This window comes from Papaver somniferum, chromosome 1 (genome assembly GCF_003573695.1).
Source record: "Papaver somniferum cultivar HN1 chromosome 1, ASM357369v1, whole genome shotgun sequence".
In the NCBI taxonomy this organism is placed as follows: domain Eukaryota; kingdom Viridiplantae; phylum Streptophyta; class Magnoliopsida; order Ranunculales; family Papaveraceae; genus Papaver; species Papaver somniferum.
The window spans coordinates 124687812-124705391 of record NC_039358.1 but is presented as its reverse complement, the minus strand read 5'-3'; the positions used below and the strand labels follow the sequence as shown (position 1 = coordinate 124705391).

Sequence of the window (17580 nt, the reverse complement as noted above, 5' to 3'; positions counted from 1 at the left end):
GAGTAAATGAGTTTGAGGTAATTGTTCTTCTCTATGAATTTTGTTTAAGTTATGCAGTTTTGTTGTTGAATTTATGGACGTATCTATAGACAGTGAATTGAGATGGATAAGATGAGTATGGTGGTTATGACATGAAGCCATGATTACAGTTTAGAATTTAGGGTTTGAATGTATGTTGTTGGTGTTGTCTATGCAGATGGAAGCACTGGTGGAATTGAGATTTAACAGAAGGAAAGACAAATTTGAAGCTCCTGTTGTTGTTGACTGATCGAATGCACATTAAGCTCACTGCCATGGAATGAATGGGTCTGTGATAAAGAGGGGTTTTGAGTTGAGGTAGTGATTCATAGGCATGGTCCTAGTAGTGTTGTGAGATGATTGTGTTGTGAATGTGTTTGAGTTTGAGTTATGGGTTGCAGAGAAGAATTTAGGGCTCAAGATAGAAATTGAATGTGTTTGTGTTAGATTGAATCATTGCAGGGACACGATAAGTTTATTGGATGTTAGAGAACTGAAAAGAATGAAGCAGCGATGGAAGTATAGATGAATGTTAGGAATTTGCAGGGAAAATGGCTGAAATTTGCCTGAGAAAAGCGCAGAAAACAGTTGAAACTCGATCTAATCTTTGTTATGTTGAATCAACTCGGTACCGGCGATGGCTTATTCTGGTTAGCACGATGACCGATCCAACCAGCCAACTCAGACCGACAATGACTTACACTGTTCAAAATAAGGGATGGGTTTGGTGAGTTGGTGACAGATTTGAGGGTGTATATGTCTTTTACTAAGCTGGATAAATGCCACCTATGCACTAACTGATGGCAACAATTTTTTTGGATGGAAAAGGTCAAACGTGTGGCATTAAATAAACTCTGAAAAAAACAGTGGCATTTTCTTAAACTTCAAATTGGAAGTGTGGCACTTTATTAAAATCCCCAAAAAAAAAAGTTCTCGAACCTCAAACTTCAGTTTACATTTAAATGCCATAAATTTATTCACAGGCTTATGTTATGCATCTCTCAGCAATGTTTTAATTCTTCTATGCAACTGGAGATGCAATTCCCTCTGATGAGAATTCATTTCTTGCACCCAAAACATCAGTCCTCGATCCCTTTCAAAAGGTTCTCCACCATCTATCCATCCATCTTTCTATGATCCCAGCTTTCAGACATATATCAGTCGTGATGTTTTTCCACAACAGTACTCTCATGGAAACTGAAAACCACCTGCTACAATTTGTGCTTTGCTTGCCTTTGGTGGATCAATGGCGATCCATAACAAAGATAACGTGATAGCAATCAGACCCGACCACACAAATACAATGGTTGGCGTCTTCCTCCTCCTACCCATCAAACCCTTAGCAAAAGGATACTGATGAGCCAGCACCCAGAAGCTAAAGAAACCTCCACCCACAAACTTACTCCATGAAGGGGTTGGGCTATAGATGGTCCTACAAAATGCAACCACAATCCCAGTTATGTTCATCATTGCTATCACAATCGGCGGTATCATCAGTGACGTCCACTTCACTAGGTATAGATCAGCATAGATGTCATCAACATCATCTCCAGCTGATTTAGACGTCAAAGTGAAAGATATTTCAATCCCAGCAATGACCTTCAGTAGGCCTTGTACCACAGCAGCCAAGTGAGCGCTGGTTCCGGAGATGAGCCAGAACTGTTCATTCCTCCACCAATCCTCTAAGGCAACCCCAGACCATTTCACCTCTAGGAGAGCCAGAGAGATGAGACAGATGGTTATGGTGAGCAAGTAAACCAGGAAAGTTACATTTAAGTTTGCAACTATGAATTGTCCGGAGAAGAGAGAAAGCGCAGGCAGAAAGCAGTATACGATGAGGAAGATAGAAGTGAATGGGTAGATTCCGACGTTCATGTAGGCGAGACGCTGGAGTAGCATGAGACGGCTGCTACCTAGCATGGCATTGTTGCGAGAGAAGAAGATCTCCACTGACCCAGTCGCCCACCGAAGGACCTGATGCAGACGGTCAGTGAGGTTGATGGGGGCAGAACCACGGAATGCATCTCTTTTGGTAATGCAATAGATTGAGCGCCATCCTCTATTGTGCATGCGATAGCCTGTCACCACATCCTCGGTAACAGACCCGTAGATCCAACCTACTCGACCACCCCACTCAGTCTTGTCCTCGTACCTGCAAACACCCAGGGAATTGCAACAATTTTAAGGTTGATGTTCAACTTGATAGGTAATACACCTCGCAATGTCATAGTATGTACACACCAACAGGAGATGACAGATACTGCTTCAGCAACAGTAGTAGCATCCAGGGGTTCACGAGGTGCCCTAAGGATGCCAGGAGGGCGGCCATACTGGACGTCTTGATGATCAGCGAGGGGCCGACCTTGAAACTCAGCTATGACTATAGATTCACAGACCATGGCAGAATTTCCGAATCGTTTAGGTAGTAGGTTAGCACTAAGAATGGCATCAAAATCATTTGGTTTGAGTGCATGAGTCTCGGAGTCGGGAACTGTTTGCCTAATCTTTTCTACCTGTGGGGGATCAAACCCATACAATGCGAAACGCCTAAACATTGTCCCAGTTCCCACATACACTGGCCCCTGTGAATTGACGCACATTATAGCGCATAAGTTACAAATACCAAGCTGAAGATGAAAGTTCAGTACAAAAAAACATAGCATGACCAAATACCTGTAAACCATCAAGTGCACGCATGTTTCCATCAAAGAAAACAGTGTTGTGGTTGGCATAGCGGTCAGATGGATCAATTCCCTCGAACCTCTGAGGGAACTGAATGTAACAGATATTTTCACCTCCTTTGTCCATCATAAAACACATACCTTCACGTATGGCTTTGCAGTTGTAGATGTAGTGATCACAATCAAGATTGAGCATAAATGGGCCGTTTGATAGGACAGCTGAGGACCTCACCAAAGCATTCATAGCACCTGCTTTCTTGTTATGGTCATAACCAGGTCGTTTCTCACGCGACATGTACACAAACATTGGAAGGCGTATATCAACTTCAGAGAAATCAATCGTCTGGTCTTCATCATCTGAAGATCCCATAAGTGGGTCACTACTAGGCGGCTTAAGCATCACCTGAAGAATCCCGGCATGGTCACCTTTACTATGGTCCCTAGAAGAAACAGCCCAAGTTCCAGGCCAGTGAGTACCATCAGCCATCCATGTGGCTTTGAGAACCTTTAGTGGCTCCAAAGGGTCACCCCCTGTCTCCCTAATGTGTTTCAGCATTTTCATTTCCTCTCTCGCATTAAACGCGTCAGACCTCCTTCTTATTGAATCTGGCAGCCCATTTATTCTCACCTTAAACTCGTCATATTCTCTCTTTATCTTTCTCCTGTCCTTGACGAAATCAGACCTGCTTTTGTTCTTCGTAGGGTCACCCTTCAAACTGAAATAGCTATCTGGGTTCCTTGGTTCTATATCATGTTTCTTGCAGAAGGGAACCCATAGATTGGCGAAGCTACATGCTTCTGCCATGGCCTCGAACGTCAAGAGTGCGCCACCATCGTCAGATATGTAGCAAGCAAGCTTTTCTACGGGATAATCAGCAGCCAAGATTGATAGGATAGTATTGGCGGTGGTAAGAGGTGGTTCCTTTTCTGGATCTGCAGTGGAGACAAAGACATCAACACCAGGCAGGTCAGATCTTCCAGTTGGGTTCATAGGTGATGGCATGTCAAATTTCTCCCTTAAGGCAGCAAGATCAGTGGCATGGTTGACAGGGTGTATCTTTGGGATTTGGTCTAGGATCCATGAAAATGCAAACCATATCTCACACACAATCGACATTAACCAAAGCCACAATGCATCCTCGTTTGGATGCTGAACACGCCATGTCAAGAAGAAACATAGAACCACTAGCCGAACCGCAATTAGTATCCTGTGCAGTGTCAGTTACATGATTAGCACCCATAAAGCAAGAACCAAACCAAAAGATATATCTGTATTATAAGTATAAAACGAGTGAATAAGAACACACCTGTAAGGGATTATGATGGCAGGTGGTACAGGAATTACATGACTAAGAGGTCTCCATGGTCTATCCAGTAGTTCGTGCTCTTCTCTGTGGCCATCCAAATCCTCATCGTCATCGTAGTCTTTGGATGAGAATGCCCTGTCATAGTTGTAACTCCCTTTGGTTTCTGACAACCAGGGGTTCTGATCAAATTCACCTCCTTTGCTACCCCTTGACATAGACTTGTCTGGGTGCATCAGTGACATCCTTCTATCCATCTTCGAATTCACATTGTTAAGACCACCGCTCTGTTTGGTACTGCCGTCCATGTAGTCTTCTCTTTTGTATGACTCCTTGCAACCTGGGCATAAACCTTTAGCTTTTTGTGCATCCATGAAGCAATCTCTACAGATCTTGAACCTTCAAGACCATTACATACATACTACATTAACTTGAAAGCCCGATCATAAGTCAAACGAATATTATAACTAGGAAAAACATATGCACCTGCATTCACAAGGCATGACATCAGCTCCCCTTTCGTCTTTCATGACCTTGCCGTCGCAAGCAGGCATCATGCATGCTGATCCCTTGGCTCCTGCCATTTGAGGATGTTTTACTTCTGAATCGATCACCTTGTCCATTAGATGAGCGCGTGTCACATTGTTGAATCCACCGGTAAACAAAGAATTCGAAACATACTGCTCTTCAGCCTTGCCAGCAACCGATGAAGCGTCCATTGGCTGATTATCAGGTGTAGAAGGTATATGAACCGTATAGTTTGTATAATCACCAGATATCTCTCCCGACATGTCTAAATCTTCCCTTGACAGGTTCACATACCGTCCACTTGACGTCCGTCTCGCAAATTTCACCGCTCGACTACTTCCACTTTGAGATCCATCACCTATAGAGCCACCTCCCCTGACTCCCTTTTTTGATGGATTTTGTGATATAGAGTCCATTTTGTATGAGCACGAGCACTTCTTTTATCACAATATAGAATTTGAATCATTCATTATTAATAACGAATGAAATGCCTTTTAAACAAGAAGGACCTGCAAGCAGAACAGAGCAAAACAGAAATATGCCGTGATGAATTAAAAAAGAAACTTTTGTTCTATAGATATGGTTTTGGTGTTATTGTTTACTGCATGGAAATGGAACCTGCAAATGCAGGTCTGAGCTTGTCATCATTGATGGAGGGAAAAAAGAACAAATTTGAGAAACAAATGTTTTTTTTGTCTGTTTGTTTTGAGTTTTTGTGATGGATGAGAAAAGGAGAGATCAGAGAATTGAGAGAATTTTGGATGGTGAATGAATGAGTTAATTTTTGTTTGGTTATTTCTGCATGTTTTTAGGAGGAAGAGAAGAAGAAAAAAGGTGGCGATAAGCGCAAGGTTAAGAAAAACGGGTCACTGCCACTGGAAGTGACCGATATGATACATCTTGACGGTTGTAGCACTTTTGGGGCCAATAATAGGTTATTTAGGAAAAGTACCTTTTTTCCTTTTTTTTTTTTAACTTAAAATAGGTACATTATCTGCTAATAAAAATCTCTCAATAATACTACGGGTTTGTCAAGCCAGACCCTCGTGACTCCATATTTCCCGCTGAACTTAGCTAGTTTATCAGCAGGTTTATTACAATTTCTAGGAATAAAACGACATTCCCATTTTGGGATACTTCTAAGACATTTCATGGAATCTAGCAGAATATCTTCACTTTCCCAAATTATTACCGGTACCTGCTTACTGATGTAGATTTCGATCCCTTTCAAGTCAGTTTCCAAAACGACATGTGTGTGTTGTAAGTCCTTGCTCCATTTGACAGCCTCGAAAAATGCCAGACATTCCGCTTGTTCAGAGTCTTTTACTCCTGCATAGCATTTTGCAGAACTTCCCCACCATTGTCCTGCAAAATCACGTAAGATGAAAGCAATACCTATAAGTCCAGTGTTTGTATCATAAGAAGCATCACAGTTTAAAGTAAAAAAAAGGTGGTGCAGGTGGTTTCCGATGCCTAAGTGATATATTATGATGCACAACAGAATTTTTAGGTTTCTGCTTTTCATATAAACTCTTTATATAGCTAGCAAAGCTTATAGCTCTCCTTAAAGTTATTTGAGGATTGGCATGCTTGTGTTGAAAATAAGAGAGAAAATGGGCGATTTGACCAGAAAGGTAGAAAACCTGGTTCTCATGGACGGGTACGATTTGTGTTGGGTGAAATGGACAGAAATAGAAAACCTGGTTCTCATGGACGGGTACGATTTGTGTTGGGTGAAATGGACAGAAACTTTTTAAATGTGCAACTGACGGTCGTACCCCTGAACTATATATATATATATATATATTTATACACCTTTAATAATACTGTTTCTCCTACCTCAAAACCATCGGCAAGATCTTCCCTCTTTCTCCACCATCTCTTATCTTTCTTTACCAACATAAAATATGCTCCATCGTTCTTCACCATCGCCCCCTTTTGTTTCTCCACCATCGGTGTGCCTTTTGATCAAATCAAAGAAGAAAAATAAAAAACCCTACCCTAGTCAATTGTTTTCTTAATCACTACAATGAAGAAGATAATAACTATTTGTACTTATTAATTTTAAGTTTTTTTCCGATTTTTTTCTTCTCTAATTACGATATTGATTTAATTTAATTACATATAAAACTCTCTCTTCCACGTCATGGCTTCATATGAAATTGAATTCTCTAACCCATTTAAACTAGTGTGAAACTGGATTCATTCATCTAGTTTTACAAAATGGTCATAACATATACTATGGAATTGGATTTCTATCTAACCCAATTAAACTAGGATGAAATTAGATTCCATAGAAAGGCAAATCCAATCACATATATCAATAAGTAGCGTGTTAGAAGAGGCTACTATTAATAAAATATTTCTCTTAACCAGGCACTATCCGTTACGCTTATAAACGCTTAACGAGGCACTATCCGTGGGAACTAACACTCACGGTAGTTGTGAGTATTTCATTTTGCTTTTATAAACGTTTACTCGTTGAAAGGAAAATCCAATCACATATATCAATAAGTAGCGTTTTAGAAGAGGCTACGGATAGTGCTCCAATTGAGTCTATCAAAAAAAGATCTACATTCTTATACTTCATATCTCCTCAATGGAAGATGGGGAGATTATAATGTCCGTGAGCGCTGGTACCAGTAATTCCGCGAATTTTTCTCTCTCTCCAAGATATGCATACACTTGAGAATTTTGTGGGATCGTAGTATGCTAAAGATGTCGAATATTAATTTATAGTAACTAATGAAATAACAAATGATAATGGTTGTTAACCCCTCCGCAGAATGCTATACATTTATGATTTGTTGGCATACAATCCAAATTAGATTGGATTAATTTCTCAATTAACGCAATTTTGGATCCAAGACTTACACCTTGAAATTTCCAAGCCGATTACTTACATGTTGGTGTGGTTATAATGCGTTAAACGAGAAATATGTTTGTTGTAAAAATGATTTGAGGTTTTTATTTTTGCTTAGACCCTAAAATTGATTCAATGATTGTTCTCCTTATATATTGCATTTAGCGTGGTAGTCCTTGAAGGACTCATGTGATCAGAGAACATATTCGAATTTGTAATCCTTAAAGGATTCAAGTTATATTCAGGCAGCCACCAGAACCGATTGCGCCAGGTTTAACAATCCTTTATGTGTGTTTTTAGAAATTTGGTACAAGACCAAAAATCCGGCTTAATTAGTTGATGATTTCAACTTTATAGGTCTCTTGAGGAGTCCTTAAAAGCACCAAAATCCACGCTTTAGGAGTATAAACTCTATTTTTTTTTATTTCTTAAATCTCAAGTTAAATTATGCTAGCTTAAACTCGTCTTTGAGATAGACTAGAGTTATTATTTTGATGTTTGTCTTTTGTGAAACTTATATAGTTGGGTAAACATCCATATTTACGTTAAAATTTGTACTCTTTTCACTTCGTTTCAGGTTTTGTCCAATGTGGTTTTCCTGATAAGGTTTTAACGAGGCAACATCTCGCTGACGTTGATTTTTTTTCTTCAAAATGTTGATATTTGTGCTCTTTTTCCTTTGTCCAAATTTTTTCCCATCGGGTTTTATTGGCAAGGTTCTAGTGAGACAATTTAATTGAACATGGTTGTCATCCAAGGGGGAGTTGTATCAATTTAGGTTATTCGGTGGATACTCACCATTAACTAGCTCATTTTTTTTGACCAAATAAACATAACAAACCTCAGGAATTTGGATGTCATTTTGATCCACATACTGTATGACCATAAATACTTTTTTGCTAACTTATGGTAATTTATCTACATCTTGGCACTTTGTTGAAGAAACTACATCAACAACTTCTGCGAATCATCTCCGAGAATCTAGCAACCAAAGAAACAAGTCTCAATGTATCTAGAAAAGCATGAAGACACGAGAACACTACTATTAGAAGACGAACACAAAAGAAGACATCATCCACTAGAAAATTTCATCAGGAAAGCATATCTTCTGCATTCAAGAATTTCATTCATCGAAATCGGAAAGTCTCGTCTTAAAGATTTGGATGCCAATAATTGATTGAAGTACTTGTCAGGAGGAGCACCATCACTAAATTAAGGTGCATTCACTGGACTTATCGCGTTCTACTCTTTTTCTTTGGTTAAGGTTTTTCCTACTGGGTTTTCTTTGTCAAGGTATTAACGAGGCAACGTGTGCGTGTCCAACACTTTTAAAAGTCGTGCATATTCAAGTTTTTCTCTTTTGAGTTTTCCTGTTATATTCATAGTGACTCAGACACAATGGTCATCAGGGGGAGTGTTGTATACTAATATTTATTTACTAAGATGCCCTTGTATCTAATATTAGGGTTTCTTCTATCCCTATATATAGAGATGTAAATCCTTGTAATTATACATACATCTAATGAGAATTATCTCTTTTTTTCTTTCTATTTTCAGTCTCCTTCTCTTTTCACAACACTCTTGTCAAATTTTACAATTAGGGTTTCTTCTGTTCCTATATATAGAGAGAGATGTAATTCCTTGTAATTCTACATACATCTAATGAGAATTCTCTCTTCTTCTCTTTCTATTTTCTGTCTCCTTCTCTTTTCACAACATTCTTGTCAAATTTATTATTTTTAGTTTTTGCACTCTTCTTATCCCTTTTATTAAATTTATAGCTTTCATATTAAGCCTTTTTTTCTTTGCATTTCATTATACTCACCTCAGAATTATTTTAGCCATTTCAGTGATGTCAATCACCCCCTAAGTTAGCATTGCTCTCAGTCCTACTAATTATCTCACAATGAAGATCATTTCACAAGAAATCATCTTAGTGATCGCATTAGATCTCAAAACCCTGACATAATTTTCTTTTTTTTTGAAACAAAACTCAGTCAAGTAAAGAGTAACTCTCTCCTTGATCAATTCCAATACCCAAATCAGGCTTACATTGAACCTATTGGGATATCTAGTGGTTTATTATTACTCAGGAAGAATGGTTTCACTGGTGATGTCGTAGACTCTAGTAATAACATGTTTAATCTTGTGATTCAGTCTGACCCTAGTAAACCCGAGAACTTGCTGACTTCTATGTATGGCTACTCTAATTATACTAAGAAAAAAAAATGGGAATGTATCCATCAAATTAGTAGAGCTACTAATACTCCATAGATACTATTAGGTCACCTCAATTTCCATCTAATAGATAATGATAGTGGCACCTCTTCCTCTACTGATGGTTAATATAGTTAATTCTCGTGGATTGAAGGACATTGGTTTTGTGGGTAAAGGCTATACCTGGACTAGTAAAAATTTAGGTACTAGTTCTAGAAGATCAAGAATATACATGGCTCTAGGAAATGGGGATTGGAATATACACTTTCCTAACTCTAAACTCATGCATCTTAATCAAGTAGGAAGTGATCATATCTTGTCATGCTTGTAACTGATGTTACAACCCCAACTGTTGGAAACCTTTTAAATTCTTCTTTACTTGGTTGAATGATGCTTCTTGTGATTTTTTTATTATAAATGCTTGGAGACTAGTGTTTCTGGCTCAGTTGGTTTTCAGCTAGTTAAAAAGCTTCAAACTACAAGAAAGGAATTATTAGTTTGGAATAAAGAACATTTTGGTAATATAAACCAGGAAGTTGATGATTTGCAAAAGGAGTTGAATCTGCTTCAAAAACAACCTCACACAACCACAACAAAATATTCTACATTAACAAGGAGTTACATAAATGTCACAAAACCAAAAATGAATTCTATCAGCATAAATCAAGAGATCATTTCATTAAAGACATGGACAATAACAACAAATACTTCCATACCAAGACCAATATGAAGAAAGCTAAGAAAAACATTGATTCTATTCAAGACCATAACAATAATTGGTTACACACAAGAGAAGAGTTTTGTATACATCTCACTGCTTATTTCAAAAAAATAAGTACTTCTACCAATCAAGTTCTAGAATAATTTTATACAATCTTATTCCTACAATTATTACTGAAGCTGAAAACATTCTTCTGAAAAGAACTCCTTCTTATCAAGAAATCTTTGACACTCTTAAGAGCATTGAAAACCGGAGTGCTCCATCCTCTTAAGGTTTCCAAGCATGCTTCTATAAAATTCAGCGTAATATAGTGGGTGAAGATGTATGCATGATGGTGACAAGGTTTTTTGAATCTAAGCATATTCTAAAACAGATCAATAAAACTATATTTCTCTTATTCCTAAGAAGAATAAACCTATTTGCGCAGCTGATTATAGACTAGTTAGGCTTTGCAATGCTTCATTAAGATTCTATCTAAAGTTCTTGTTAACAGGATGAAGCTACTTATGGAGAAAATCATATCTCCCTTTCAAGCAGCTTATGTTTCTGGAAGACTTTTCAGTGAAAATACTATGATTACTCGAGAAATCATTCACTCCATGAAGAAAAATAACGTCCAGACTGGTTGGATGGCTTTAAAGCTGGATATGTCAAAAGATTTTGACAAACTTGAATGGAACTTTCTTATAAAGGTACTCAGATACTTTGGCTTCTGTGAGGATTTTTGATGATCTTATATATCAACGCATCAATACTACCTCTCTTTCTGTTATGCTTAATGGATCTCCCTGTGAAGAATTTCATCCTTCAAGAGGAATAAGACAAGATGATCCTCTCTCAACTTTTTTTTTATTCTTGGCATGAAATTCCTTTTCAGAAAATTCATCTCAGCACAATAGAATAACACCATCAAAGGTATTACGGTGGTTGCACATCCCCAACCATTTTGCAGATGATTGCTTGATCTTCACTCAAGTAAGTATCACTTCAGTCAATCATCTTCTAGATCTTCTATATAGTTTCATTACTCAATTTGGTCAACTAATCAATTTTGAGAAATCTTCAGCTTATTTCAGCAAATATACCAAGCCAAAAGTAGCTGAAACACTCACCCATATTCTTGGATTTAAAACAATAACTTCTAAATAAAGTTACCTAGGTTCTCCTCTCATCCTTGATCACTCTAAACAGGAAGCCTCCAAAGCTCTAGAAGAAATTTTTCAGAAAAGGTATCCAACATGGTCTTTTATTTCTCTCTCTCAAGCAGGAAGAGCAACTATGGTCAAGCATGTTCTTAATTTTGTTCATATTTATTAAATGAGGACTTTTAAAATACCTATTCAACTCATTATCAAGCTTATTACTATTCAAAGAAAGTTTTTTTGGGGATATAACTTAAATATGGATTCAAACCCTATAGGACGGCGTAAAGTTTGCAAACCTAAAGACATGGGTGTATTGGCTTTTAGGGATCTAAAGATGCTTAATTTTGCATTATTTACTAAATTGTCTTGGAGACTATGCACTGAAAAAGATTCTCTTTGGACTCAAATTATGGACGACAAGTATTTTAAGGATAGAGACATTCTGCATCATAAGATAGTGGCAATTATGGACACCAAGTATTTTAAGGATGGAAACATTCAACATCATAAGATAGAGGAACAAAATTGTTTTTATACTTGGAATGGGATCACAAAAGGTCTTAAGATTCTTCAACGAAACTTCTTCATAGAGGTCAACAATGGCAAGAAGACTAAGATTTGGCTTAATAAAGGGATTCTGGTTTGACTGGACGACCAATTCCAGTGAGTGACTTCTACATATTTTACCAAGAGGTGGAAGAGCTTCTTATTCCAAATAGAAACACTTGGAACATTGGTCTCCTAAATCAGCTCTTTGATCTAGATACGTCTCTCAAAATACACAGTATTTTCATGAATACTTTTAAAGAAGATGTCATGATATGGATGCCAGCAAAAGATGGAAAATTTACAGTCAAGAGTACTTAAAAGATGCTAATTATGAGTAACATAGATATTAAAATTAATGGGAGGACAGTTCAAGCCTCAGTGTGAAAATCTTTGTAGTAAAGTAACACATCTCACATGATTAAGATTTTTGTTTGGAAATGCATCCATGGTATTCACTCAACTAGATCCAAAATTGCTCTTTAATTATAATGATTTATCTGAAACTAAGTGTGTGATCTGCGAAAATAGTGTAGATTCAATAGAGCATCTCCTTTTTGAATGTAATCATTCAAAAGCACTTTGGATAGATGTTAATACAAACATTGAAGCTAAGAAAGGTGGTTACAATAGTGTCTCGGAATGGGAAAAGAGTTGGTTTGCTGGTAATATCATAATTTTTGATGATTTAAAGCGGCTATACACACTCATGATAGGGGCTTGCGTTCTTTGGAAAGATAGATGTGATTATGTGTTTCAGGGAGTATCTCTCAATTCTCTTAAATCTGTGCACAAAAAATTATTTTCATTTAAATTCTTATTTTCATAATAATGACATGCCTACCCCTAATATACAATTAAATTTAATATGTTGCTGGAAACCCCCTATGCAAGATACATTTAAATTCAATGTTGATGCTCTGTTTGATAATAACACTAATCAACATGGGACGGGCATTGTGCTCCAAAATTATGCAGGTACATGCAAAGGCATCAAAGGACACTATGTAGATGAAGTTCTAAGTCCATAAACTGGTGAATTCATGGCGATACGTGAAGTTTTACTATGGGCAAAAGGAGATGCAACTACCCAAGATTCACATTGAAGCCGATGCTAAACTGGTGATTCAATCAATAATGACGAATTCTCTTCTTATTCAGTGGGAGAACAAAAACATTCTTAAAGAGATTAAACATTTAAGTTTAGGTTTTAATTATTGTAATCTTTCTTTTGTGAGTAGAGATGATAATAAAGTGGTTGATGCTGTTGCTAAATTTACAAGAGAATCAGCATCATCACCATATTTTCCCAACAACTTTTCAGCTGAATTCTATAGTTTTATGGCAAGAGACCAAAACTTCCCACCTCCTTGAGCAATAAAATTTTCATTCTATCAAAAATGAATACATATATGTGTGTGTGTGTATATATATATATATAGTCGATCACTCTATTTATGTTAAATATATATAAGAGATGAAATCTAATTACCGAATTTGTCAGGATGAATGAAACAATTTCAAAATTAGGCTTATAAAGCGTATATTTGGATATTATCAAATTGAGATTTAATATCGGGAAATAATACTTTCTAGTGTTGCGATATTGTCATCCTACCTGTCGATGGAGGATACCAAAAATCATTATCCATGTCCTACCCATTGATACAGCGGGTCAGTTTTCATCCTACACATTTGACCACGCATGCAGGGTAGGTGAATGAACTTAAACAATACCCATCAATAAATTTCATGACATTGAGAAAAAACAAGACCATAATAATGTAAAATTCCTAATTTCATATAGTCGGAATAGTTTTGAGTGTTGATATTGATGGTGCTCGAGGAGAAGTGATGAAATCGAGTTGAATGTTCCATTTCAAATTAGAGTGTTCAATCTTCATGATTCATATCGTATTGTAGAATCCTACAAGGTGTATTGAAGAATTACCATTTGATTATAAAGAAGAAATAAGTGAATGAGAACGACTAAATAAGTGAAACCAGAGTTGATTTTTTCTAATATTAAAGCAGCAAATCGTTGACTATAATGAATAATAAGGATATGATCTAGATATAAGGAAATATTTTGCATATATCTGAGGGTCAGTACTACAATGATGCGGCACTCCATATTAGCTCAATTTTCTTATACGGCTAAAGCCAAGCCAAGCCGTATCTTTAATTAAGGAAATCTTAATAGACCCTAACCGTATCGGTAAGGATTCTCATAACAATTTTCATACAAAAAATCGTCAAAATGCAGTGTAGTTCATCTTTAACTTTCTCCAATTCATTGTTTTCTAGTATGCCCTGGAATCGATCTATCACACATCAACGGTATTTCAATATTATTCTCATTAGGATTAAGTTGTGTTTATTTGATTTTCTTTTTCTTCTGTAACCACATATCATTTTCATGAAGACATGTATTGGTTCTTTTATCTCTTGAACAACAATATTAGTACTTGATTTCTTTTTGGTGATTATGTATTTTTAACTTCTTCTTTTTATCTCTAATCCAGGAGCAGTGGATGAATTCTCTAATTTTCCAACCCAAGATTCTGATTTTGATATAGGTGATGCAAATAAATTCACAGAAGAAAAAGAGAATGCTAATGACACTTGCCGTACTCCAAAAAAAAACATCAATATTACAACGCCACACGAAGGTATGGAATTCAAAAGTTTTAAAGATGCAAAAGAGTATTATATAGAGTATGGGCATCGAAATGGTTTCACAATACGAGTTCAATCAACAAACAAAACTCGTGTAGGTGTGGGAGAAGTGACTGCAGCTTATATGGTATGCTCACGAGAGGGAAAACAGGAAATAAAGGAAAAAGTAGAGGGAATAAATAAAAAAGGTCGACGTTGTAATACTATAAAATGTGGTTGTGACGCAAAGATGCATATTCTTTTTAATGAAGAAAACAATATCTGGACAGTGATGTCATTCTCAGATGATCACAATCACAAATTTGTATCGCCGAGGAAGAGAATGCGCATGCGGTCTAATAGATGCATGCCGGAAGGGGTGAAAGATATAACAGAGGTGTTTAATTTGGAAAACATTCAGGTCGGAAAAGTTCCATCAGTCTTTGGAGGTGCAACGATTGGATTAAAAAAAGAGACCGTTGGAATCACTTACATAATGTTATGCATAAAAATCTTGAAGTTGGTGATGCCCAATATGTCATGGATTATTTACATATGAAACAAAGTGAGAATCCGCAATTCTTTTATCGGGTTCAAGTTGATGAACATAGTAGGGCAGTAAATTTTTCTGGGTAGATGCGAGGTCACGTATGTCATACGGACAATTTGGGGAAGTAGTGTTCTTTGACACTACTTACCGGACCAATAAGTATGGCATGCCATTTGCACCATTTACTGGGGTAAATCATCATTACCAGACCATCCAATTTGGCTGTGCGTTATTGCAAGATGAGACTGAACCTACTTTTATATGGTTATTTCACATTTGGATTGAAGCTATGAGAGGACAACATCCATCGGCGATCATAACTGATCAAGACGCTGCCATGACTACGGCGATAAAGAAGGTTTTCCCGAACAGTCGTCACCGTCTTTGCCTGTGGCACATAAAGAAAAAATTTGCAGAGAAATTATCTCATGTATATTTTAAAAAGTCAAAATTCAAAGGTGATATGAAAAGTTGTATCCATCATACATACAAAATACAAGAGTTTGAAGAGAAATGGAACAAGATGATTGTAGAATTTGGTTTAACCCATAATACTTGGTTAAACGATTTATATATGATTCGAGAATCATGGGTACCTGTTTACCATATAAATACATTTTATGCGGGTATGAATACGACGAGTCGAAGTGAGGGAGTGAATTCCTTTTTTAAAGCTTTTGTCTCATCAAAAACTAATCTCAAAGAATTTGTTGTTCGATATGATCAGGCGTTGAAAGAGATCGTTGATAAACAAAATCAGGAAGATTTTGTATCGGAGCATACCAACCGCTTTATCGAAGAAAGCAATTTGATACTTAATCATGCTGCTGAAATTTATACCCGAAATATTTTTAACAAGCTCAGCGATCAATTATTAGTTGCATTACGATTCAAGGCTGAAGAGGTAGATGGAGATGATGATTTTAGCACTTTTTCGGTGACTTCTAAGATTGGTTATCCGCAAACTTTCACCGTAAAAATAAAGCCAGGTACGTATGAAGGATATTGCGAGTGCCAATACTTTGAATTCAAAGGTTTACCCTGCAAACATGTGTTAAAAGTCCTGACGAAGCTAGATGTGGATACAATTCCCTCACATTTCATTCTGAAAAGATGGTAGAAAGGTGCCAACTCATTTAGGATAATAGATGAAACATCAACATATAATGATTATGAGAATTCAGAAGCCTTCAGACTTACATCTTGTTTGTTTGCAGCTGACTCGGCGTCTGGATCTGAGTCAACCTCTGACTCGGGCCGAGTCAGCAGTCAGACCGTTTGTTTTGCATTTTGAGTCAGATCTGACTCGACCTATGACTCAGACATAACCCCTGACTCGGACCCATTTGAGTCAGGTAACAAAATACCCCTAACTCACGGGACCAAACCACTGACTCACGTTTTTTGAGTCAGATGAGTCAGATCTGACTCAAAACAAACATATTGAGTCAGATCCAGATGAGTCAGGTGATTTCACTCAGATCCAGATGAGTCAGGTGATTTCACTCAGATCCAGATGACTCAGATCCAGACGACTCAGATGAGTCGGGAGTAAACAAACATAGTGTTATCCATCTTTGTCGCAGGTCAACTTAGATGTCGTGTTTTGCTTCAAAATCAAATATATTATATAAAAAGGCAATTGAAGGTATAGAGGAGATTTTTGCTCGAATCATTGATGATCACAATAAGGTGGCTGAAACTGAAAAAACCACTCAAGTTTTGAACTCTGAAATTCCAGATGGTGTTGCACCTGAAAAATCTTGCCCACCGTTCATCGGGAAGCCCCATGTATCTCAGGTGAAAGGTAGGCCTAGTGATAAAGAAAAAGAGAAAAGAAAGACTAGTAGCACTGGTAGAATGCTAAGTTTTGTTGAGTGTACTGGTGTCAAGAAAAGGAAGTGTTCAAATTGTAAGAATAAAGGCCATGACAAAAGAAATTGTCCAAAACCACCGGATTCCGAGCAGCTAAATATTGTTGAACCTGGTAAGTAGTAGTATGTCTTTTATATATGCATTATTTTTACTATTCAATAATGTCGAGTTATTGCAAACTTTCATCTACGTGCAGGTTTAAGCAGCGAAGACGCCAGTGTGATGATGCGTATATAGCATGAAAAGTGCAGTAGGTGTGTTTTCTATGATAAAAGCTTATAAATATTCTGCTCTCATGAATGGAAATGATATTAAGTGTGTAAGTTTAACTTTTGTACATGTGCCGAGATCTTCAATCAAGTATGTCACTAAAAGAGTCAGCATATATATGTTTAGTTCGCAACATAATTACGGAGTTGTTTAGGTGCAATAATAAGGACTTACATGCCACCTCTCGAGTTGCAGATATGGAGA

The 17580-nt window shown here is 37.1% G+C and overlaps 3 protein-coding genes across 3 annotated transcripts; 2 read left to right on the top strand and 1 right to left on the bottom strand.

The window, feature by feature from the left end:
• Positions 1-890: 890 nt before the first annotated feature.
• LOC113299459 (cellulose synthase-like protein D4) lies at positions 891-5303 on the bottom strand. Its single transcript, XM_026548477.1, has 5 exons — positions 4490-5303; positions 4007-4402; positions 2692-3907; positions 2260-2600; positions 891-2170 (listed from the first exon to the last, which is right to left on the bottom strand). Exons 1-5 carry the CDS (start codon positions 4945-4947, stop codon positions 1207-1209), a joined length of 3375 nt encoding a protein of 1124 aa, XP_026404262.1. The 5' UTR covers positions 4948-5303; the 3' UTR covers positions 891-1206.
• Positions 5304-15331: 10028 nt separating this feature from the next.
• On the top strand, positions 15332-16351 carry LOC113350391 (protein FAR1-RELATED SEQUENCE 5-like). Its single transcript, XM_026594523.1, has one exon. It carries the CDS (start codon positions 15332-15334, stop codon positions 16349-16351), a length of 1020 nt encoding a protein of 339 aa, XP_026450308.1.
• A 476-nt stretch (positions 16352-16827) lies between these two features.
• Positions 16828-17343, top strand: LOC113350383. Its single transcript, XM_026594511.1, has 2 exons — positions 16828-17218; positions 17303-17343. The coding sequence occupies exons 1-2, from the start codon at positions 16828-16830 to the stop codon at positions 17341-17343; spliced, it is 432 nt and encodes a 143-aa protein (XP_026450296.1).
• The last annotated feature ends 237 nt before the right edge of the window (positions 17344-17580 follow it).